Source organism: Lepidochelys kempii, chromosome 1, assembly GCF_965140285.1.
Source record: "Lepidochelys kempii isolate rLepKem1 chromosome 1, rLepKem1.hap1, whole genome shotgun sequence".
Lineage (NCBI taxonomy): Eukaryota > Metazoa > Chordata > Testudines > Cheloniidae > Lepidochelys > Lepidochelys kempii.
In genome coordinates this window covers 243,245,761-243,269,022 of record NC_136380.1, presented here as the reverse complement: position 1 = coordinate 243,269,022, position 23,262 = coordinate 243,245,761, and the positions used below count along the sequence as shown (strand labels likewise).

Genomic DNA, 23,262 nt, shown 5'->3' with positions numbered 1-23,262 from the left:
TGGAGGTGCTAGTGAGAGGAGTTAGGAAATTTGGGAGTCAGTCCTGAAAATATTGGACTCAGGTGAGTAACCCTATTTGACTTTAGTGGGATTACTCATGAGTTTAAGCGTTTGCAGAATCAGACCCTTGGGATGACATGCTTATTTACATAATGCTCCCAGTTTCTGATTTGTCAGCCTCAGGCCCTTTTGTGTTTAGACTCTGTAAAGCTTAAAGTTCTCTGTGAAAGGGTTTCACTTAACTAACATTGGGAAAATATAATCACTGTGGGTGACATATATCCCGGAGCAGAGGGCCCAGACAAAGCCCTACACAACACGTAAGCCCCACTTAAACCCTGTGTTAAGACCAAGAGGTTTGATTTATCCCAATGCTATTTCAGCTTTATGTTCATAGAGTTACACTGGCATAAAACTGGAATAATGTAAAGATAAATCAGGATCAATGTTTTTTCCTCAGCACCCAGCCTGGATAACAGGTTGGGCTATGAATCTTTTTGGAAGGCAAGAAAGGAGGATTCTTGTCTCCCAGGCCATAGACCTGCAGCAGAACCATTCTTCAGGCACTGCTCCAGCCTAGTAGCTGGAATAGCTTGCAACCGTACTTCCCTGCTCGCCCCTCCCTGAAGAGGAAAAGAACCAGAAGATCTGTATAGCTGTGGATCTTCCATCCATGTCCACTCTCTGTCCCAGGCTCCCAAACACAAACCTGAACCTGGAGCCCTCATAGATTGGTCTCCATGCTGTTCAGGGACAGGGATTGCAAACTCTCTGTATGACCTTCCCAATCCTATTCCCTCTTTTGCACAGTGGAGCTGCACTTATTCCACTGCAAAAGGAGGGGCACTTTCTATACTTATAAGCAAATCCTGCCCCACCACCCATAAGGATCTATGTGGTGCAAGTACGACTTTACATGGGCCCTTTGCCATTAGTTGAATTTCATTATTTATGTATTTGTATTATTATTTTTATTATTAATAAGATATGTATATGGATATACAGAAAATAATGGGTGCTCCATTTGTAGTGCAGTATTACAATCAACATCTATAAAGACTGTATGTATGTGAGAGAATCACTGTCACATCAAGTTCAGTGTCATGTATTGTTCAGTGTTGTGGACCACCTGAAAGTCACTAGTGTTCTGTGTAGGCACAGAGATTCAATCAGGACCTCTCTGTGGGAGATGTAATTCACAATTTCCTAATATTAGCTGGTTTTAAACTTATTTTTAATGATGTATTTGAAATATATATGTTAATTTGTCCAATATAAAATCTATAGTTTATACAGAAAAATCTCCAAAAATATTTCTATTACAGTAATTTAAAAAATGCAGTTGCATAAAAGACTTGTCCAAACCCTTTTACTTTACTCATGAGAGTAGTCCCATTCACTTTAATATATTGCTGTTCTGTGTAAGAAAAAAAGTTTGGTCTTGGTGCATTATACAAAGGATGAATACTTTATAAATAAAGCACATGAGTAGTTTCTACAAGTGTCTCTTACTCTCTGGAAGTTCCTGATCTGTGTGAATGTTCATGCTGGCTTCTCTTTCTATTCTGAGTATTATATCTTCCCCATTTGAACTATAATAACTGGGGTTGAGTCTCAAACTGTGACAGTTAGACTAATAAACTAATAAAATCTGACTTTTAAGGGTCAGATTTAAGAATGCTAGCCTTTTAGGATCTGCAAAATAATTGGGGGCACACTTTTTCACAACAGTTATTTGCTCCTGCAGTTTAGGTCGCTTATATGTGGTCACAAGTCCAAGTGACCTAAACTGTGACTACAAAATAAATAAATAATTGTGGGTGCAACACAGCTTCCACAATTATATGTGCCTATGGTTTTGTGGAAGCAAAATGGGAGACCTGCTAGAGGCTTGGTTAAAAATATGAAGCTAAATGCCTGATAATACATACAGCAAAAATTGTTCATTGTAGGAGGGGAACTTGCAACACCACTTTTAAGGGACTTAGGGCTTGATCATGCAAGGTGCTGAACACTTTGGCCCCGATCCAGCAAATGATGTGTTTAATGGTTAACTTCCCTCATAGTTGAAATCAAGCATATACCTAAATGCTGAGCTCATCTTGCAGGATTGAGCCCACAGGCAGATTAAAAATCATATATTTAAAATATATTGTACTTGTATGGTTATATGTAACACCTTGTTATGAAAATTGAATTTAAAATCTATCATACCCTTTGCTATTTATACTGTTTGTTTATCTTTTTCCATTGTGCTCAGCATATACAAATGAAAATACACTGGTCAGTTTCACTTTTGTTTATACTCATTTTCTGTCTCAGGCACTAGTTGCTTGCTGTGATGTGTGGGCTGGAGAAACTGCTTCAGAGTGGGCACTGTTACTAGTTGAAGGGCCTGTTCTGCATTGCTATGCCAATTCACACCAGCTGAGGAGCTAGCCCTGAATCCTTTTTGGTTAGATAAAAACTATTTTTCTTTTAATGTATAAAAACAAATCATGGAAACATTTTCATTGCTTTTAGATTTTGAAAAAGAACCCTGAGAGTTGGGGGCAGGTTTGAAAACAGTAGCATTCAATCTATTAAAGCATATAATTTATATTGCATTGTAGCCCTGAGTCGACTGAGTATGATGAGAGATTCCTTTCTTCTCCGAGAATTAATCCATATGTAATGATTCCCTCCCCTCTCTTCCTGCCCTGCCCCAGTCAGCACAGCTTCTACCACAGTATTGTGTGAGGAGCAGCCAGGCTCGAGCTGTAAGTAGCCCGCAAGAAGGAAACTACAATTCCCGTGATGCCGTGCATCAGCGCAGTGCGCGATGGGAGTTGTAGGTTAACTGCGTTTCTGTTCCCTCAGAGGAGGGATGAAAAAACTACCATTCCCAGGAAGCGCGGCGCTATAGCGCAGGCGCAGAACGGGGTCGGAGGAGGGGGCGTGCTCCACGGGGCTGTCTATGTCTGTCGGTTTCGGGCGCTAGTCGCCATTTAGCGCGGAGAATTAGCCGGGCCGGGCGCAGCGGCTCCTCCCCTCTACCCTCGCGAGGGAGACACCCGGGTTCTCCGGGCCGGGGCCTTGTGCAGGAGGAGGCGGCGGCTGCGGCAGCTTCGCGGGCAGCCCCGGTGAGAGACCCGCGAGGGGGGTTTCCGGCTCGCTGTGAGGCGCCGGCAGGCAGCGAGGGGGCCGGCCCCGCGGCGAGCGGTTACTTCCTACCGGGAGGAGGCCGAGGTCGCCATGGGCGCCGTGTGAGGCGAGAGCTCCCCCGAGTGACCGGGCCGCGCTTCTCCCCCCAGGCGGGGCGTGCCGGGCCTGCCCTCCCCTCTCGCGGCAGGGGTGTGCGGGGCCTGCGCCCCCGGCGCAGTCGCTTCCCGGCCTGGGCCTGCCCCGCTTCCTAGCCCGGGGGGGCCGGTCGCTTTTCCTCTCCGAGAGCAGCTGGGCTGTCCCGCTCCGGGCGGCCAGCGGCTGCTCCCGGCCCAGCACCTGCCTCGGGCTCCTCTCGACTTCTCCCCCCTAGTCCCGTGTCCTGGCCCCGCTGCTGTCGCTCCATGTCGGCCCCGCTGCACGGCTCCCCGCGGCAGGATGGATGTGGACGCTAAGCAGGGACCCACCCCGCCGCTGGCTCAGCCGCCGCCGCCAAGCCCCGCTGTGAGGAGCCCTTGGGACCCTCCTCTGTTGCAGCCGCAGCCGGACGCGCTCCCTGCTCAGTGACACTTCCCACCCCGCATCCTCTCAGCAGCGCTACCCCGAGCCCCGCAGCACCATGTCGGAGGGCGCCGTAGGGAGCAGCAGCCTGGCCCCCCGCTTCCTGGCTCCCCCGCCGCCTCCGCCCAAGAACGGCTCTAGCTCGGACAGCTCCGTGGGGGAGAAGCTAGGAGCCGTCGCTGACCATGATGGCTCGGGGGCCGGAGGAGCAGGCGGCGAGGTGGGAGGCGGGGGCCGGAGCGAGGAATACCGGCGCCGCCGCCACACCATGGACAAGGACAGTCGTGGGGCTGCAGCCACCGAGCACCGCTTCTTCCGCCGTAGCGTGATCTGCGACTCCAATGCTACAGCTCTGGAGCTGCCTAGCTTGCAGCCCGCAGCACCCCCGGCCGTCGCCACTCCCGGGAGTATCACCCCGCTGCTGGGCTCCCCTCCTGAGCCTGCTAGCCAGACCTCCTGCATCTCTGTCACCCACGTCCCCCTGCTACTGTTGCAGCAGCCGTCTCTGTCGCTTCCCCCCGAGGAACAACCCATTCAGGAGCCCGCTGCAGCAGAGGACACCGCCCCGCTACTGCCCAAAGGAGAGGCAGAGGAAGCCACCCCCCAACTCCCTATTAGCACGGTAGGCAGCGCGGCCACCGCCAGCCGGGAGCTCCAGGAGGGGCGGAACCGACAACAAGAGGATATCGAGGAGCTGGAGACCAAGGCGGTGGGCTTCTCTCTTGACGGCCGCTTCCTCAAATTCGATATTGAGATTGGAAGAGGCTCCTTCAAAACAGTCTACAAGGGGTTGGACACCGAGACTACGGTGGAAGTTGCCTGGTGTGAACTACAGGTAAAAGAGGTGCAAATTCCCCAAGCACAGTCACTCCCCTGCTGCCAGCCTCAAGAGAAGGGTAGGATCCTCAGATGACAGGTCAGCTGTCCTTAGGGATGGGGGACACAGTTTTCCCTAGGTGCCACCCAGCCAACCATTCCTTGAATGGAGGGAGCAACTCCTCCCATGAGCTAGGCTGCCTGTTTGATTCCCTAAAGGCCTCTTCGCCCTTATGAGGTTGTCCAAGTGCTGAGTCTTCAGAATCAGTAACCTCTTTGAGTTTGCTGGAGCACTTAGCCTTCATGTCTTCTAAAGGTAATTTGGAGTGTTGCACAAAACCCTTTACCTGAGGGAGTCCAGATAAAGGGGTTCAAGCTATAAAATTAGCATTCACACTTGTTGAAGTCTAGTTCAAGTCTACCTCCAGCTAAAATATTTTTTTTCAGAGGATTGGCATTTTACATTAATTTAAGAGAAATGTATATGGTAGGGGAAACACTTGCATGTGTAGCTTACGTCATTTTACAGGAGATACTCAAGAAATATGCTAGCAAAGTGCACATAATACAGAGGTAAACCAACCAATGTAAAATTAAATTTGAGCTGGTAGTGTACTATGAATCAATCCCCAGTAGTTCAGCCTAAGTCCCATGGCTGCCTGTTGATACACTGGGAAGTAAATGCTTGCCTTTTGTAAAATTGTGAAGGCTAAAATTCAATCTTTCCAGGTAACTATCTGGTTAAACTGGTACAAAGACGTTGCCGTACCTGCCAGCTCTTCACTTCGACAGAGCTAAGGTTGTGCTGAACCCCAGTCTCATGATGGCAACAGCAGCAACTTCAGCTCCATGGCGAGTTGGAGCATGTATAACTGAATGAGAGGTTGCTGTGCAACAAGGTTAAGGGGGAGGGTAGAGCTTGGCCTACCAGTTACAAATATCTGAAATAGGGGGAATGGAGAGTCTCTGCTCTTGAAAAATTGGAGGGGGCAGAAGAAAGGCAGCAGTGGAAAATAATCTTCCCCATTGCTTCTGAGGGATCAAGTGCATGATCTCAGTGCTCTTTCCTGAATGGCTGCAGTATCTCATGTGCCAAAATTCTTTCTCCTCCACAGAGCAACTTACCTACTGTCACAGTAAAACTGAAAAATGACTGAGACCACTCTCAGCTTGTATTTGTAGCATGCATTCTGAAAGCAAATGACATCTCTGCCAGTGTTCTGGGTAGCTATGCATCACCACATACCTAATAGGTTTGTGATAATAGCTTTGCAAGTTTTTTTTTCTTTTTCTTTTCTCTTAAACAAATCATAAGACCTAGCAGTGTACTCAGGGTATTGTTGTTGTTAGTCCTGTCTGTGTTTAATAGTTGATGCCCAGTCAGATGCTAGGCGCTACTTAACGCACCACTCAGACTGCGCATTGAAAATTTATCTGTTTTCTGTATGCAGTCTGATGTAATTTTGATTTGAAATCCTAACCTTATTCGCTGTTTAAAAGGCTCTTTGAGTTACTCTCAGATTCATCTTAATATTCAGGTATTGTTTATTGTCCTGAAATGATTGTCAGCTTGGTAGTGATAATTTCTGACTTCAGCAGATGATATGACAGTCAGAATGTACTAATGGTTTTGGGGTACTACAGGAACAAATTGGCTAATAGAAACATCACATACTTTTTATTTACAAATAAGTCTGTTTATAAAACAGACTTAACAGATTTTGAAGTTAAACATTCTTTTATCAGACACTTCAGAAATAACATAATTGTTGGAATAACAATGTAAAACAGGGGGAAGAAAATCTTTACAGAGTAAGAAAAGGGTGATAGCCCTCCAGCAAAACCGAACTGGAGTTCATGAGTGGTTTGTAGATTACATTATTACTTATATTTCACAGTTTGCAGTTTGAGTACCAATTGTGTGATAACTCCACAGGGTGAGTGACAAAGGTACAGGGCGTGAACAGAGAACTGTCCTGTAGGCAGTAGAAATAAACTAGCAACTACAGAAATGAGAGCCTGTGATGCATGGTACATAGGATATTTTAAGGCCATGAATCTGCTGATTCCTCACTGCCTTCAGTTTTGACTGGAGAGGGACCCTGTAGTGATACTACATATTAACTTCAGTAATAATTATAGGAGGATGTCATTGCTGTTCTGTCACTTACATTGAAGTTTTCTTGGTCTGCTCACTTCACTCAGACTCAACTGTATGGCTTTGCAAGGATGAACTGACGCTTTATAAGGATCTACTGATTCAAGGAGTGTTGCAGAGAGGAGGAATTAGTGAACTCTATGCCAACCTCAGGTGGATTAATTTCTTTTGTGAGCACAAATGAGCTCTGATTCTTTTAGGTCTGTCTTGACTTTGTGACCAATTTATGTTTAAACTTTTCATCATTTTGGTGCTTTGAAAAGTATTATTTGAAAATACAGTAGCTACCTCTTGTCTATAGTTGAACCTAGTAAAGTTGGGGAAGAAATTCAAAGAATTAAATCTTACTTTTTCTTTTGAAAAGAACTCTGTCCAAAATGTTCAGTTTATTTCTAGATCTCAACACTAGCACTGCTATGTAATTTGGGAGCTGAAAGAGCATTCTAGACATAGGAGAGGTGATGAGCATGGCAGGTGTTCCTTTAGTTCAGGAGGTTTTTTTTTGTATCCAGTGCTACCACAATAAGTCACATCTGAACTTGGTAAGAATTTACTTAAGCATAGCGTGTAGCCACAGACACCGTTTTCTGGCTGACGCTCGTTTGCATGATATAGCAGCCTAACCTGGTGTAAGTAAAACTTGCTATATACATGGTATCGCACAATTTGAAAAGATGATAGAGGAATAAAACATCACAATTCTTATTTGGAAGGCACATGATGGGGGACAAACTGCAAATGCAGTGTATGGAAGCCTACCAAAACTTCTATATGTATTTAACTTATAGTCTTTTGAGTATACATTTAATGCCTAAGTTATCTGAAACATCTTTGCTGATAGGAAAGGCTAAACTGCCAATCTTTTTACTGTTTATCAAAATTGTTAAATATTTTTCATCATGAAGTGTTCAAATTATATAGTACTGAGGACACTCCTGCTAGAGCATTCAAGGATTTGGTGTATTACGCAGGCAAGCCTAGAATGGACTTGGCAGTAGAATGTCTGTTTAACTGTGGGGTTTCTAACTGGATGACACATCTGTCTTTGACTCTAAACTAGGAACCAGGTAGGGAGATCAAGGGTAAAATTTTTGGGAGTGTCTCATTTTTCAAAAGGAATGTAGATACTTAAATCCATTTTGAAAAATTACTTATTTTCCCAAGTCACTTTGGAAAATCTCACCATGTCTTTCAGAAGACTGGATGACTGCATGGTGGTGTACCTTGTGTTTGTCAGGCTGAGAATTGTAGCATAAATGGAAAAGTAAACTTATTTTTAGTTCTCCAAAAGCTACAGATGTGTAGCTTAATGGCAGTTCTCCCTTTTTTCAGGTAGGAAACGTGGGTGAAATTTCTGTTTTTTCTTTCCTTATACAGGGAAGTGGGAATCTGTGATCTGGAGGCTCTTGTAGTGATTCAATGGTAGACCACTATGCAGCCTTGTAGCATATTTTGGCTTTGCTCCAAATGCTTGGTTCTCACTTCTGTTATTCTTCTTCCACTGGTTACATGGGTTGAAGTGCATCTTCCATTGTCATAATTGGATGTGTCACAACCTCTTTCTAGATGCAGTTAGGGTCAGCACTCTAATAGGCTTCATGATATAGATGGCAAGCACAAAATCAGTTAAATATCTCCTTGTGAATGGAATGGCAGTAATTGAAAGAGGGGAAAATAGCTGTGTGTAACTCGTAACATGGCTGGTTAATCTGATAGTTAAGAATTGTTTTTCATTTTTGAACAGCCTCTTTTGGTTCAAGTGGCATTGCTACTAGGAGGAATACATGATGCCTTATTCTTGTTACATTAAACTTAACTCTATGTTATTGAGTAACTGTAGGTCAGAGGAAGTCACAGTTGCAGTTGATTATTCATGTAAACTAAGTCTTAGGTGTGGTCTGTGAACGTCCAGGTAAGTCCCTTCTTTCCTCTCATTGAGTCAGTTTTGAGTGGGATTGTGTAGTCTACTTAAGTTCATCAAATAACACAGACCTGCAGCATAACTGGTTTGAACTGAGAATCTTCCGAGTGATGTTGGATTGCTATGGGAATTGATCACTTGTGAAAGAGCACTAATACTGATAAACATGAAAGTGCGGTGGGTGTTAATTTGCCAGTCTGTGCAGACTGGTTCATTCTCATGCTGTTGCTTGGACAGTTTAGGGTCACTGAATGTATTATGAGCGTCCATGATGTTCTGTCCTGAGCCAAATCTGGTGGATTACGGGGTAGGATGCCAGTAAGAGATGGGTTTTAGGTCTTACAGGGCGTGTCTTTCATCTGCTTTCATTGGATCATAGTAGAAGATGATTCTTGGAGAGAAGTTGGTAGGCATTCAGAGCAGATGAACATACCACATGAGTGTGTTGGGTGACCATTTGAGAAAGCAGGACCTGTTTAGTTAGAAAACAGATCTCTTCATTCAACTTGAATTTGTCTCCTTGAGGCTTTTGATTATTTGAACATGCTTTACTTGAATGGTGTCCAACTTCTTTTCAGTCATGACAGTGAGAGGCCATGTTTCAGTCTCATGTTTCAGAATACGGACCACCGAAGCATTGTATATGCTTAGCCTCATCTCCCTACTTAGCAGGATGGTCGGTTTCCAGAAGATGCTCTTAATGAGGTGCCCCACTACTGACTGTGCTTTTGCAATGCTTTCTCAATGCTGCCCATGTTACTGATGCCAAAGGCAAGGTTGATGAAATCACTGACAGTCTTGGGTGGCTGCCCATTAAGGTGCTTGAGCACTCGGTGTTCAGAGTAATCAACTGGAAGAATTTTGCTTTTACTCCAATTAATTTTTGGGCTGACTTTTGCCACTGCGCTTTCCCAGGACTTTAAATGCTGCTACTAGCTTGTCTGTTGATTCAACAGCTAGTGTTGTGTTGGTGAGGTTCTTATCAAGGCATATGTCAAAAGTGCATTTACTAAGTGTCTAATCAAGTGCATAGTCTATGATGACATTGAAATGTTCTGGGGCAGCAAAGCATCTTTGTCAAATTCTCAACCTAATTTGGAAAAAGGCAGTTCTTTTCCCATGTAAAAGAACACAATTTGAGGCGTCTCCATGTGGGAGATGGGACACTACAGAGGACAAGTATGTTGCTCCAAACTGAGGAACTATTCTGGAGATCAAGAATATCCAAAGTTATTGCTTCCAAAATTTGCTATTGATGATATTTATTCTCATGCTTTAGGTTTAAACCAGTCTCTGACTGCTAGAGATGGGGATGAGATTTATATAGGGGGCAGATGATCTCACATCTGCATACTGTGGGTTTCTTTCACCTTCATCTGAAGCATCTGATAATGGGTCATTATCAGAAACAGGATACTGGACGTAAATTGACTTTGATCTAGTATGGCAAGTCCTCCGTTACTGTGCCTATCTAGTATTACTTGTGTAGTTTTAACTGGATAGATACAAAAGAAATGAGGTTCACTGTCTAATAGCATTAAAGCACTAGATTTTTTTTTGGCAATCGTGTATAACTTGAGACAATTGCTCAATCAAGTATAGGAAAATGCTGAAGGACCTTACGATGGAGGTAATATACCCACTAAAGTTTAAGTATTGTCTTTTCATAAACTTGAATGCATATAACTGTGTGCAGCACTTATGAATGCAGCATGATCATGTGAAGATACACCACAGAGAGTGCCTAGATTTAACCCTTCCTCGAATAAGTCATTAACTGACTGGCTAGGGATGACTGGGAGGGAAGAGGAGGATCACCAGGACAATCCAAATTGGGTCATCCACCATCCCTGTGGACCTTTTACGTTGTCATCTGATCTAACCCTTAGCCTAGTGCCCCACCAAGTGGTTTTAAGGCATTCCAAGGTGTCTTGCCCAGAATTGTTGAGACGCATGCTCTAAGGGGTGCAAGAAAAGGTACACATTCATGGCATTCTTCATTCAGAACAGAGTGGGCATGCTGTTAAAGAAACATTCTGCAGCTAGCTAAAGATCTCTGGCTCACTCCAGACTGCATTATTGTCAAGGTTTCTTAGAAAATGCTCTTAAAATACTTGGATTTTTTTTTAAGTGATCAAGGATTTTTCAGTAGAAGAAAACTTTGAGAATATTGGGGTGTAGGTGGGAGAGCTCTTATTAGACTTTCATTTGTAAGTTTGGACTGTAACTTAAAATTTCAAGTCTGAGCTTAAGCTTGCATTGATGTGTCTGAGCTTACCTGAAAAGTGGAAATTTAGCAGGCTGCAGAACATATATCCTTATTTTGTAGCCCATCTCCTGGTTAAAATGACCAGGTACTGCTGAGTGACACATAAGAGAACCTGGCATGTTAGCAGGCTTATGCTGGGAGGAAGGAATTGTTGTGGGGGAAAAAGCTAGTAATACTTTCCGTGCAGAAGGAGATATGGTGCCCTCTGCTGCTTGTTTAGTGCTGTTTTAAATGCCTGAACTTGGGATACTAGAGCCATCTAGTGATTCACAGGATAGGCTGCAGCAGTACAAGCTTGTTCCCTCTATTTTACCAGTAAGACTAAAAAGAGGTGGAAGGCCCACCAAGCCTCTTCAATTCTTGGCATGTCTGAGACAGCCAACACAATTTTTCTGTGCTGATTTATGATGTGGAAACTCTAATGGGAATAGTTCAAGAACCAACAGACTTATTTCAACTAGGTCAATGAGCAGTCAACAGACTGTGAAACTTTTAATAACTATCAAATTGAGTGCCTATTCTCCCAGTGCAGGGTAACTCCCATTGACTGTGATGGGAGAATATGGCTCCTTAAGCCACTGATGCAGAAAGGAGAGATTCTGTCTCATGACTTTTCAACTCCCTCTTTATCTAAATGGCTGTACCAGTTCCTACTTTCGCTATACCAGTAGCTGAATATAGGTTGTGAATCTAATCTGCTTCTTTCCCTGCCAGATATACTTTTTTCATTTTTAGTTGTCTGCCTTGTTTCTCCCCCTGAACCCACACAGTGAATGACTGTGAAACGTGCCCATAATCTGTAGTATACCTCTGTTCATTGGTGGTAGAGGGATAGGACCCTTGGTTTTTGAGTGTTTTGGCATAAGTTAGATAGAATAGTTGAGATGGGATGCATTTGGATGACAGACAATACCATGTGTGACAGATGACTGTCGTCTGGTATTGTTAATACAGCTGGTCAGACCAGACAGTCTTGCTTAGCCTTTAAATGTCTACTCAATTGGTATCAGTTACCCATGCTTGCATCTCTTTTTTTTTTTTTTTTTTTTTTTTTTTGCCGGCTGATCTCTGTTATGGTGTTAACTGCCCTAACAGGAGATGGATCATTTCTGCCTTACTGACTCTTTCTGGTGAGTTGCTTGGACCAATGCATATGAATCTTGAACGATATGAAAACATTGACTATTTCTCTCCTTGTTAAGATGGTGGACACAAACTAGAGCATATGAGTATTACTATTAAAAGATGAAATCCAGGCGATTATCTTAAGGATTTAAACATCTGCATATGCTTATGTAACGTACATCTGTTAATAACAGCTTCTGTGTTACTGCTAGGATTTGGTTAAATGTTACAGAATGTCAGCATTTCTTTATTTTCCAGATGAGTTTTTAGAGTGGCTTTATTTCTTAAAGCCTTGATATATTTCACCAAACAACTATTTTTAGTTTTCTCTCCCCTGGTGCAACTGTTTACAATTTAACTTCAAGACACTGCCCACATTCCTTGGGGTAACAGCAATTTTTTTCTGAATAAACCTGTTTCATCAAGAGTTATGCATATATTGGAAGCATTAGCTTCTAAAATCCTGTAGGTACTCTATGCTGAAATGATCTGTGCTGTTTTCAGTTGGCTTGGACCCACTCAACATCAGATACTTTTAGGCAGGGGAAGGAACCATGAGAAATGATGTCTAACTTGAGTTGAAGGGAGCAGTTGAGACTTACTGAATGCAGACCTCATTCTGTCTCACTGTAGGTTAACTACATCAGAAATACTGGTGGGAAAACTGACTGAATTTATTAGAAATCTCCCATGTTGAGCTTCCAGCAATATTTTTCACTTCAGTATTGCACTCAGGATCTAGGCAAGTAGGGAGCTATTGTGTATAGAGTGGTCGTTGGAGGAAACCTAATGCTGGTCAAATGCAGAAAATAGCATACAATTCACTGGTTTAGTGAGTTGTCAGATTTACCAGAAGCAAGTAGTGTGCTGGAAACTTAACAGCAAAAATTAAAGTAGCTGATGGCAGAGTGAGCTCTAGTTTCCTCTTCGCGCCTTCTTTTTTAGTGAAAAAACCACAAACATCCTTCACTTGCTTATTGATTCAGCTGCTAATCTGAAAATGGCTTGGCCTTTTCTAAGGTGTTTGCATCTGAAAATTTTACTGTGGACACTTGCATTTTTCATCTTGATGGAAACTACAGGCCAATTCAAATTTTATGATGAGATTTTGCTGTTCAGATACATTACAGGCTAAGGGAGCAACTCCTGACAGAAAAGCCCCACTGTCTTATGGGTGAACTTGGAAAATGTAAGGTTATGAGAGAAAACTCAGATAAGAAATCGGGAATGGAATTCAGTATCTTTCTGGCAACTCCTGCAGCAGATCAGGTACTAGATGTATTGGTGTTTCTTCTCCACTGGGTTTTACTGGTGATGTCTAGAAGGGGGTCCTGATGCATGGGCAACTCAGGGCCTCCATATCATTTGCCCAGGCTTGTGCCCTGGAGACGTACACAAAACACTATATTCCCCTTCATCAGAAAAAAAATACATTACTATGGAATTTTTCTAGAGTGAGAGTGGTGAAAGGCCTGGTTCTGGAGTGCAAATGCATTCTAGGACTTGTCTGCACTAAAATTTCTGTGCTTTACATGGCTCAGCTGTAAATTAGTGGTCCCCGTTGTTGATCCCAGGGTAGAAAGGGCTCTGGGTTGGTGTTGCCCTTTGTTGTGTGGACTGGCTCTGGGTTGCTCTATGCAACATGGTGTTTAAAACATCAGTTGCTGCCTGAAGCTTTAAGAGCTGTAGAAATTAATGTTCTAGAAAGAGTGCTCATTTTGAGACTACATTAACGAGTACAAGGGAACTCTTCATGTTTTCCAGCAAGGTCCACATGTGCCAGTTAGCGCAGGACACTCCAGTGAGCACTAAAACTTTCACTCCTCTAGTGTGGGTGAAAACATGGTGTAGATAAGCCCTAAGTCACTTTTTTCATATGGCATTGGACAGGGCAAAACTTAATGACTTGGTATGACAGATGACTTCCTTTATTGTCTATTTGGTAAGTTTTCAGTCTGCTGATCTTTGGAAGCTTCTTCCAAGGGCCTTAAATTGTAAATCTTTACTTGAGGGACTGTCTGGTGATCTTACTGTGTGTAGACCAGGCCTTACATGTGGGCACTATTGTAATGGCCTGTGATTTGAATTTTTCACAAAGCTTCTCAATTTCTAGTATACCAGAGCTAAAATAGTCTTTTTAGACTGCTTACAAAGTAAAGATGCTTTCAACCTTATTTGAGTACAGCAACTCTTGTTTAAAAAAACAAAAAACCACAGCTCTCTGCTTTTTTGGTACCTCTGCCAGATTAGTAACCTTCAAAGTGTCAAGCAGCTTCTATAGTTAAGAGAAGTGTGCTGTAATACTTTCCCAACATATATAAAGACAGACAGGAAGGAATATAAAGTGCCTGTCATGGACCAGGTATAGGCAATATTTAAAATACTGAGTGGGAAGAAAAGAAAACTGGTTCTCTTGCGGCACTCTCAATTTGACTGGCAAAATGACTTATTTTTTAGAGGCTTTAATGCATGTGATGGCACTTGCTTGAAATAGGACAAATGTCCAATCTTATAGCTAATGTTTCATTAAAACTAGGAAAATACATCATTCAAACAAATCTCCTCTTTCCAGCCTGAGACTTTATTTGTCTTAAGCTTGGGGACTCATAGCAGTTGAAGCTCCTTTTATCCAAAGTGTAAAATAGAAGTGAGGTCTGCTGTCCAGATATTAGAGACCTGAAAATAAAACTAGTTATCACCCAGTGCTGCTGACTGTGCAATTCCTCATAAGAAACTTTGAAAGCTGATGAAGCATTTGAAAGAAAGTTGGAGAATTGCAAACAGTTCCACATTTTATATGGTCTTGTCTTTAAAAACAAAAAAAACCCTAACACTTTAAAATGTGTGAACCAGGATGGCATAAATCTGCCAGTAAATGTTCAAATGTGAAAATTGCTAGTCTACATGAAAATAAGTATCTGCTGCTTGTGCTCAAACTTCTAGACTAAAACTTCAATTTCAGATTCTGCTTCTAGCTTCAGTGACTCGCACAGATTTTGATTAAGTCACTTAATCTTGTCGTGCCTGCATTTACCCATATAAAATCAGTCTCAGGCTTATTTGACTCACAAGGCTATTGTGGATTTAATATTTGTGAAAGACTTTGAACATGAGAAGCACTGCAGTTATACATGCACTCACAATTTCCAAAATGTGTGGTACCAGGGTCAGGCAAAGTTAATTAGAATATCTGGTGACTTACTGGATTATCCTGTTAATGTGTTTTGCCTCTGATCACATATTATAGAGCGAGCTGTATGGCTCATCTTTTGCACAAGGTGAGATTTAAAGCAATTATAATTAGATGTTTATGAAGCAGTTTATTTAATTGGGGAGAAAATGAAACACTTAGTCTTGCAGCAATATCCATGTATTGGTTAGTGCTAAATGACTAGAAAATTCGTAGAAAACTGCATGGTGGTTTTGACCTCTCTGAAACCTCTAAAGAGAACATGTTTGGTGTACTGATGAAGGACACAAGTGTTAAATAGAAACTCTTGTAGTTACAATTAAACTACTTAATGTTGCTCCCCCACATTTGGGTCAAGTGGAAAAATGGGGAGACTTTTCCAATCATAGAACAATTTGTACATTGTTTCCTCCAGCCAAATAATGGTACTTGACCTATCCCTTTTCTCTTGACAACTTGGGACAAAACAACTGCGATCTAGTGACTACTGGTTAAGGCACTGATTAACCATTACAGTGTTGCTGAATTTTAATGAACCCGTACATATGCTTGGTTTAAGACTTGGCAAGAAATTCTGGTTGGTGCTAGTAGGTTCCCACACTCCATGCTTCCCTACTTGAAGGGCTTATCTACCCTTAAAATGCTACAGCAGTGCAGCTACACTAGGGCAGTGCTTCAGTGAAGACAGTACTTATGCCGATGGGAGAGGTTCCCTGATTGGCTTATGTAATCCATCTCCCCTAGAGGCAGTAGCTAGGTCAAGGGAAGAATTTTCTAATCTAGCCAGGGCCCTGTTTGGACCTATATTCTTCGATGGCCAGTGACAAATTCTGCAAAGCAGTAGAATTACTTAGTTGTGGGAACTTTAATTTCAACTTGTAAAACTACAGTGGATAACTATTCTGTAGTTATTTGGACAGTAAAACTCACAATTAATATACATACATACACACACACACACATATATTCACATCCCACTTAATAGTAAACTTTCTCAGATTAAATATCAAATTACAATAGTTATCTTGTTATGCTTTTAAAAACTTGTTGAAAATAAGTAACATTCTATTCACTTCAACTTTTTCTAACTTACTGCCAAATTCCAGTTGAAGCTCAAACAATGCGTAATTGCATTGTGGAGGGCAATCACAGTGGACAAGGAAGATTTAGAAATAGGGGAGGGAACTAAGTGAGTGGCTTTTGTCTGCTGGATTGATGGTGGTGTAGGGCTTTTTGTCTCTTGGGATGGGAATAGAATCTGAATATGAGGGATTTCAGCTTGTGTTTTGGGGGGAGGGAGTTAGATGACAGTGTTTTTTTTAATGTGCAGAAAGATTTCCCCCCCCTTCACCCTCTTTTGCATGAATCCCCTCCTTACTTTCTGTGATGATGGTGGGGGTAATGTTGGCCTGTAGGTATAGCATCTACTTCTACCCAGGAGAAAGATGCAGGAGAGATTTCTCTTCTGGTTTCTCACCTATTTCAAGCAACATGCTGCTTGCCTCCATCAAAAGTGTGAGCAAGGAAAGGTGTCTGGATGGTGCCTGAAATAGTGCTTTGTCCCCAAGACTGCCCATCATGAATCTGCATTTAGTCCCTCCACAAGCCACTTGGCAGATCAGGGAATATTTTTTTCCTGTGGTGACCATTCTGTGGAAGAAAGTGGATTCTGCAGCCATGGAATTGTGGTATTCACAGAAGTTGTGACTACAGTTCACACCTGTATAGATGTCTTGACACTTAGATCTATGTGCTTCCAAATTTAAAACTACCAGCTGGTAATCTAATCCACAGTTGCATTTCAGTAGGCTGCTTCTTTCCCCAAGAATCTACTACTTATCCTTGCTTCTCCCCCCTCCTCACATTTTTTTCTAGGAACAGGGGAAAAAAAAAATCCAAGTACTAGACTGGACTGTAGCTGAAAGGATATCGTATTTCAGATCTGCCTTCTCTTACTTTTCAGATGACCAAAACATAAGCAATAGCTGAATTTTCTCTTTTTGGGGGGGAGGAGGGAGAGGTCAATGGCAGTCAAACTCAGCAATTTCCTTTTCCAATTCCCTGAGTTTGGTGTGGAAGTAGCTGTAGTTTGCCATTTTGAATAGTCATACTCACGTCATTAGGATGGGATGGAAATATGTCAACTGTTTCAAATGTAAATATTCAGTGCAACAGCTGTAAGTAATCAAGCTCTAAGGTTAGTAGCTAAGGCATCACTTTCTAGGACTGTAGGCATTGCTTTAACAAAATTGGAGAAAATATTTGACAGTTCCAGAACTGTTTTGGTGAAATAAAACTAATGAGCAGCTTTTGTTACTGGCAAGACTCAAAAACACACATTGTTTTTTGTTGGGGGAAGAGGGTGAAGTGGGCCCTCTTAGAACTGTGAGTTCCACCTTCCATCATTCCTCAGAAAATCCTCTCTTTTCGAGCCATAAGTCCTCATAGTGACCACGTCCTGTGGGCTGTTGGAGGATGAGAAGCCATTGATGCTGTTTCTAAAGCAGCCAGAGAGGTTGCTGTTAAGTAACTTAAACTCCTTCCCTGCCTCCCCGCTTTCAGAGTCTGTCACTATACTATTCTTAGTTTTGGGGATGGACTCTTCTGGCATTGTTCAGTCTCCCTCTTCAACTGAAAACTACTGATATAGCCCTAAATGAGTTACATTTAAGGAAAGACAGGGATGCCTGACTTTATTTAGTTGTAAATAGCAAGGAGCCACTTATCAACAAATCTTTTTTTAATGAGTCTACCTGACATTGATAAATGGAGGGGTCAACTTTTATTTTTCAGGTTAAGGAAGGTATCTGCTTCCCTCAGACTGTAAATGAGACTTAATTTATTCATTAGTTTTGGGAACAGGGTTTGGGAGACTGCAAATCGCCATTGGCCATGTGTTACATGCACTGCTGAACATAATGTGAAACTAAGTGCCATAAAAAGTTAAGTACCAAGTAAATGGTTGAAAAAAGCCTTTAATGGGAGAATGGCCATGGTCATTAATTTGGTAGAATAGTTCTTGTGAAGACAAATTTGTGAGGCTGTGGTTCTTGGTTAGTGAAGACTGAAATGATCAGAAAAATTAATTTAGTTCTTGCTTCTTTTGCCCTCCCTCCCTAGAATAGTAATGTGCTCATGCTAAAAGCTAGGGCGGGGGGTGGGGGGAGATGGGACTAATCCTGTTCCAGTTGAACTTACTAGCTGTCAGAATTTTGAAGTAAGCAAAAGAGCCAACCTTGTAAAGTTTCATCTGGCTGAAAGGGATACTCCTAAAGGTGCTCTTGAATGTATGGTTCTGTAGCAGACTACCTTCTATAAATAAATCATGTGCAAGCATTAACCATAACTGGTTCCCTTTAGTTTGCCAGTATTCACTGGCTTGATAAGAAAAAGTTACCTATCTTACATTAACTATATAGTTTTTGGAGATGTTTTGTCCACATGGATTCCATTCTTGATGTGCATGCATCCTCTGTGTGTGAGATGGGATTCAGTTGGTCAGCAGTGTTCTTTGGGGCCCAAACCAGTGACCTCCCTATATAAAGGCATGAAGGGCTCAACTCCTAATTTCCTTCACCAATACAGAATCCTAGAGGAGTAGAGCTACCTGGTTGTGGGATCTGATACAGATCTGATCTGGAAGATTCCCGTGAAGATTAGTGTCTCCTCAAAAGTGTGGACTGTGCTCCACGTAGTTGTCCTACAGATTTCAGAAATGGACTCATAGTTACAGGGGTAGTGGCACCTGTCCCCTTTTGTGGTCTCTGAGTGCACCCATTCAGGTGTCAGACCTCATGCCTTTACCTTCCTATGGTGGAATTCCATACTTACACGTAGTCCAGTCCCTAGGCAATAATATCCTGTGTATTAGTTGTGCTTATCCATCTGACTGAGTTCTGACATCTGCAGTTCTTCAGAGTCTGTGACCAGTAGTGTTCAGTGACAAAACAGCCTTCTTAAAATCAAAGTATTGTTTTTTGTTACTATGTTAAAATAATTTAAGATTTAAAAAGGATTTCAAACCCAGCCTCCTACCTAAAGGCTTGCCATCCCTGAGGCTAACCTAGGCGGGACTAATTTAAGACACCACAGCTGGTGGGTGCTCGTGTCTCCGCTTATTTCCTTTAACAGTTCCCTCATCACTTCATAGTAGTCCTCTTTAAACCTGCCACAGTTCTTTTGACCTCTGCTGTGCACAGATCTTTTCCTGTCCTGACGCTGTCACTTAACAAAATCAAATCTTTCTCAAGACAAGTGACTTTTCAACATTCTTTTCCTTCCTGCTTAGGCTTTCCTTAATCCCTATTCAACTACACCAATATATTCATACAGTAAAGCTTCCAATAACTAGGTTAGCAAAGAGCATTCATAAATTATTACAGAACAGCTCCCCATCTATCCTCCTTCTGTTCTTCCAGCAGGCTGTTGAGACCACCTGAGATCAGGTGGAATGAGCTTTAATAGGTGGGTGGATCTAACCTGGCTAACTCATAACACGTTCTTGTACAGTTGGAAGACCCGTATCTGCAAAGCCCATGCTCAGTCTAGGCATGTCCCTTGTATATCTTTTGTCCTGTTAAGGTAATTTCACAATGCCCTTACTACATCAAGTGTATGAAGTTTGTTTTCCGTGAGATTGTGTGAGGCTTGAAAGAAACTGGGAGGTAACTAATTGGTTCATATAGAACTCTGAAATAACCTTGGGAAGGAACTTGGGATGAAGCCTGAGAGTAACCCTGTCCTTCTGAAACACTGTAAAGGGGGCATGCCATGAGGGCCCAAATCTTCCCTATCTTTCAAGATGAGGTCATGGCTACTAACAGGCAGCTTTTATCTATAGGTGGTATAGGGAACAGGTTGTTAAGGACTCAAAGTGTGGGGACCCATCAACTCTAGCAGTTTGACGTCTAGGAGGGAAGGGAGCTCCCAAACAGGGAAAATCATGGGTGGGCGATGTGCAGATACCGCTGCTAATGGACCCTTGTGGAATTAATAGAAAATCCATATTGTTGCAGGCTTAACAAATAGCCATTTCAGCAATATTGGACTATTGTCAAGGAAGATACTGGTGCTAAGGTGCCTAAATAGAAAACCTCTTCTCTTTATAAAACTGAATCAGTTTAGTTGAGGCTTTACTGGTTCGGAGCACAATGTTCAGAACTTCACCTGAACACCTTCTTTTGTGGGCTGCCAGTCAGCAACCGGGCTATCAGCTGTAAAGCAGCTGGGTCTGGGTGCAGGATTTCTGTTCTGTATAATTTGGCAGAGCAGATAATCAGGGCAGGCTGTGTTGAGAGGTTCACCACATCTGAATACCAAAACTCACTGTGCTGGGACTATCACCAGGACACATGGTATTCACCCAAGAGTTCTGAAGGAGCTCCAATAGGAAATTGAAGATGTAACAACTGTGATATGTAACCTATCCCTTAAATCAGAGACTCTACTAAATGACTGGAGGATAGCTAATATCTGAATTTTAAAAAAAGGGTCCAAAGGCAATTCTGATGATTACAGGTTGGTAAGCCTAACTTCAGAATTAGGAAAATTGTTTGAAACTGTAATAAAGATCAGACTTAGCAGACACATCAATGAGCATGGTATGTTGGAAGAGTCAGCATGGCTTCTGTAAAGTGAAATCATGTCTCGCCAAGCTATTACGATTCTTTGAAGATGTCAACAGGTATGTGGACCGGGGGGGGTTCAGTGGATATAGTATACTTGGACTTTCAGAAGGCCTTTGACAAGGTCCCTCACCAAAGGCTCTTAAGCAAAGTAAGCTGTCATGGGATAAGAAGGAGGGTACTCTCATGGATCAATACCTGGTTAAAAGATGGAAACAAAGGGCAGGAATAAATGGTTGGTTTTCACAATGGAGAGAGGTAAATAGCAGGGTCCCTCAAGGTTCTGTACAGGGGCCAGTGCTGTTCAACATATTGATAAATGATGTGGAAATGGGGATAAACAGTGAGGTGGCAAAGTTTGCAGATGATACAAAATTACTCAAGATAATTAGGTCCAAAGTAGACTGGGAAGTGGTATAACTGGCTTCACAAAACTGGGTGATTGGGCAACAAAATGGCAGATGAAATTCAGTGTTAAGTGTAAAGCAATGCAAGTTGGAAAACTTAATCCAAACTATACGTACAAAATGATGGGGTATACAAAAGCTGTTACCCCTCAGGAAAGATTTGGAGTCATGGTTGATAGCTCTCTGAAAACATGAGCTCAATGTGCAGTGGCAGTCAAAACAGCTAACAGAAGGTTAGGAACTATTAGAGAAGGGGTAGATATTAAGAGCGTAAATATCATAATGCCTATATAAATCCATGGTATGCCTACACCTCCGCTACTGTGTGCAGTTCTGGTCTCGCAATCTCAAAAAATATGTATTAGAATTGGAAAAGGTACATAGAGCAACAAAAAGGATTTAAGGCTATGGAACCGTTTCCATATGAGGAGAGATTAAAAAGACTGGGACTGTTCAGCTTAGAGAAGAGACTAAGGGGGAATACGATGGAGGTCTATAAAATCATGAATGGTGTGGAGAAAGTGAATAAGGAAGTATGATTCACCCCCTCACATACCACAAGAACCAGGGATCACCCAATAAAATTTAATAGGCTTAAAACAAACATAAGGAAGTACTACTTCACACAATGCACAGTCAGCCTGTGGAACTCATTGCCAGAGGATGTTGTGAAGCCCAAAAGTATAACTGGATTAAAAAAAGAATTAGATAAGTGGACATAGGTCCATGATGGTCACAGGATGCAACCCCATGCTCTGGCTGTCCCTATACCTCTGAGTGCTAGAAGCTGAGATTTAGAACAGGACAATTATTGAGTGATCTCTCATCGTTTATTCCCTCTGAAGTGTCTGGCACAGGCCATTGTGGGAAGATAGGATACTGGCCCAGATGGACCATTGCCCTGACCCAGTATGCCATGTTCGTTCTTATATTGTGATAATGGACCCTGCATTTTGCCTCAAGATCTCCAGTGTCATGGGGATTATCAGGAAGGTGTTCATTAATCCCTGGCACTAGGGGATGAAAGAGGCATTGGATGGACAGTGAGCCTGGACAGGAAATCCTTCTGGAAGAGAATGCTTGACTCTTTTTTTGTTCTGGCTTGTGGCAAATAAATCTATTGATGGGAAGCTCTGTTTATGAAAGATGTTCTGCACCATTGCGTCTTTGACCACACGGTTGTCTGAGATCTTGGAGAGTTATGAATACCTGCGAGATTCAGGGCCATCAGTATGATCCAGTGATGAATACATCAAGTATAGAGCCAAGTAACCTCCTGACATATTGAAGATGACTGGCTCCTTTTTCTCAGTCATAATACATAGCTGTAGTGTTATCAATCAGCATGTGCAGAGTAGGGATCCCTGGAGTAGAAGTAGGAATTTTTGCATGCCAGGAAGATGGAAAATGTCCCAGAATATTTATTTGCTGGGATGTTGTAGCTGTGTTGGTCCCAGGATATTAAAGAGACAAGGTGGATGAAGTATTATCTTTTATCGGACCAACTTCTGATGGTGAGACAAGCTTTCTAGCTACACAGTTTCCTCTGAGGGAGCCTGAAAGCTTGTCTTCTTCACCGACTGAAGTTGGTCCAATAAAAGAACATTTTATGTGCAGAAGTACTTCTTGAAGGGACCATAGCATCTGTCTGAAGGTGACCTAGATGAATCTCCCTTCCCTGAGTGGAGACTTGTGTCACCAGTCTCTTGATAGATAGGTGGAGTTTCAGAGAAATTAACTCCTTTTACCTACCTCAAGTGGATTTTTCTACCAGTTTAACAAGGAGAAGATTTCTTGCAGGCCCATGACTATATATTGTTTGTTGGATAGGTATGCTCCGTGCAAGCATGGTTGAGGTCAGTGTAGGTGAAGGAGAATTCTGACATTATCACATAGATGCACGAGGCCATATGTTCCGTAAGTCTGAGGCATGCTCTTACTAATGTCTTTGGGGGAAGTTAGTGGTTGAGATCCTATAATTTGGAATCTTTCTTGTGGAAGATAAGTTTTCACTGACCTGACCTGGAATCTAACATGGCTCCTATAAACA

At 42.4% G+C, this 23,262-nt stretch overlaps 1 protein-coding gene across 11 annotated transcripts in view; it reads left to right on the top strand.

Moving 5' to 3' along the window:
* The first annotated feature begins 2,942 nt into the window (after positions 1 to 2,942).
* The window catches only part of WNK1 (WNK lysine deficient protein kinase 1), a 170,987-nt gene continuing 150,667 nt past the window's right edge, over positions 2,943 to 23,262 (top strand). For 5 of the 11 annotated variants that reach the window (XM_073320403.2, XM_073320411.2, XM_073320378.2 and 2 more), the window contains exon 1: positions 2,946 to 4,537. In XM_073320403.2, the coding sequence (XP_073176504.1) occupies positions 3,761 to 4,537 (777 nt within the window). In that variant the 5' untranslated portion in view covers positions 2,946 to 3,760. Of the gene's footprint in view, positions 4,538 to 23,262 lie in introns of all 11 variants that reach the window. The other 6 variants (XM_073320443.2, XM_073320424.2, XM_073320417.2 and 3 more) reach the window with 3 other exon arrangements.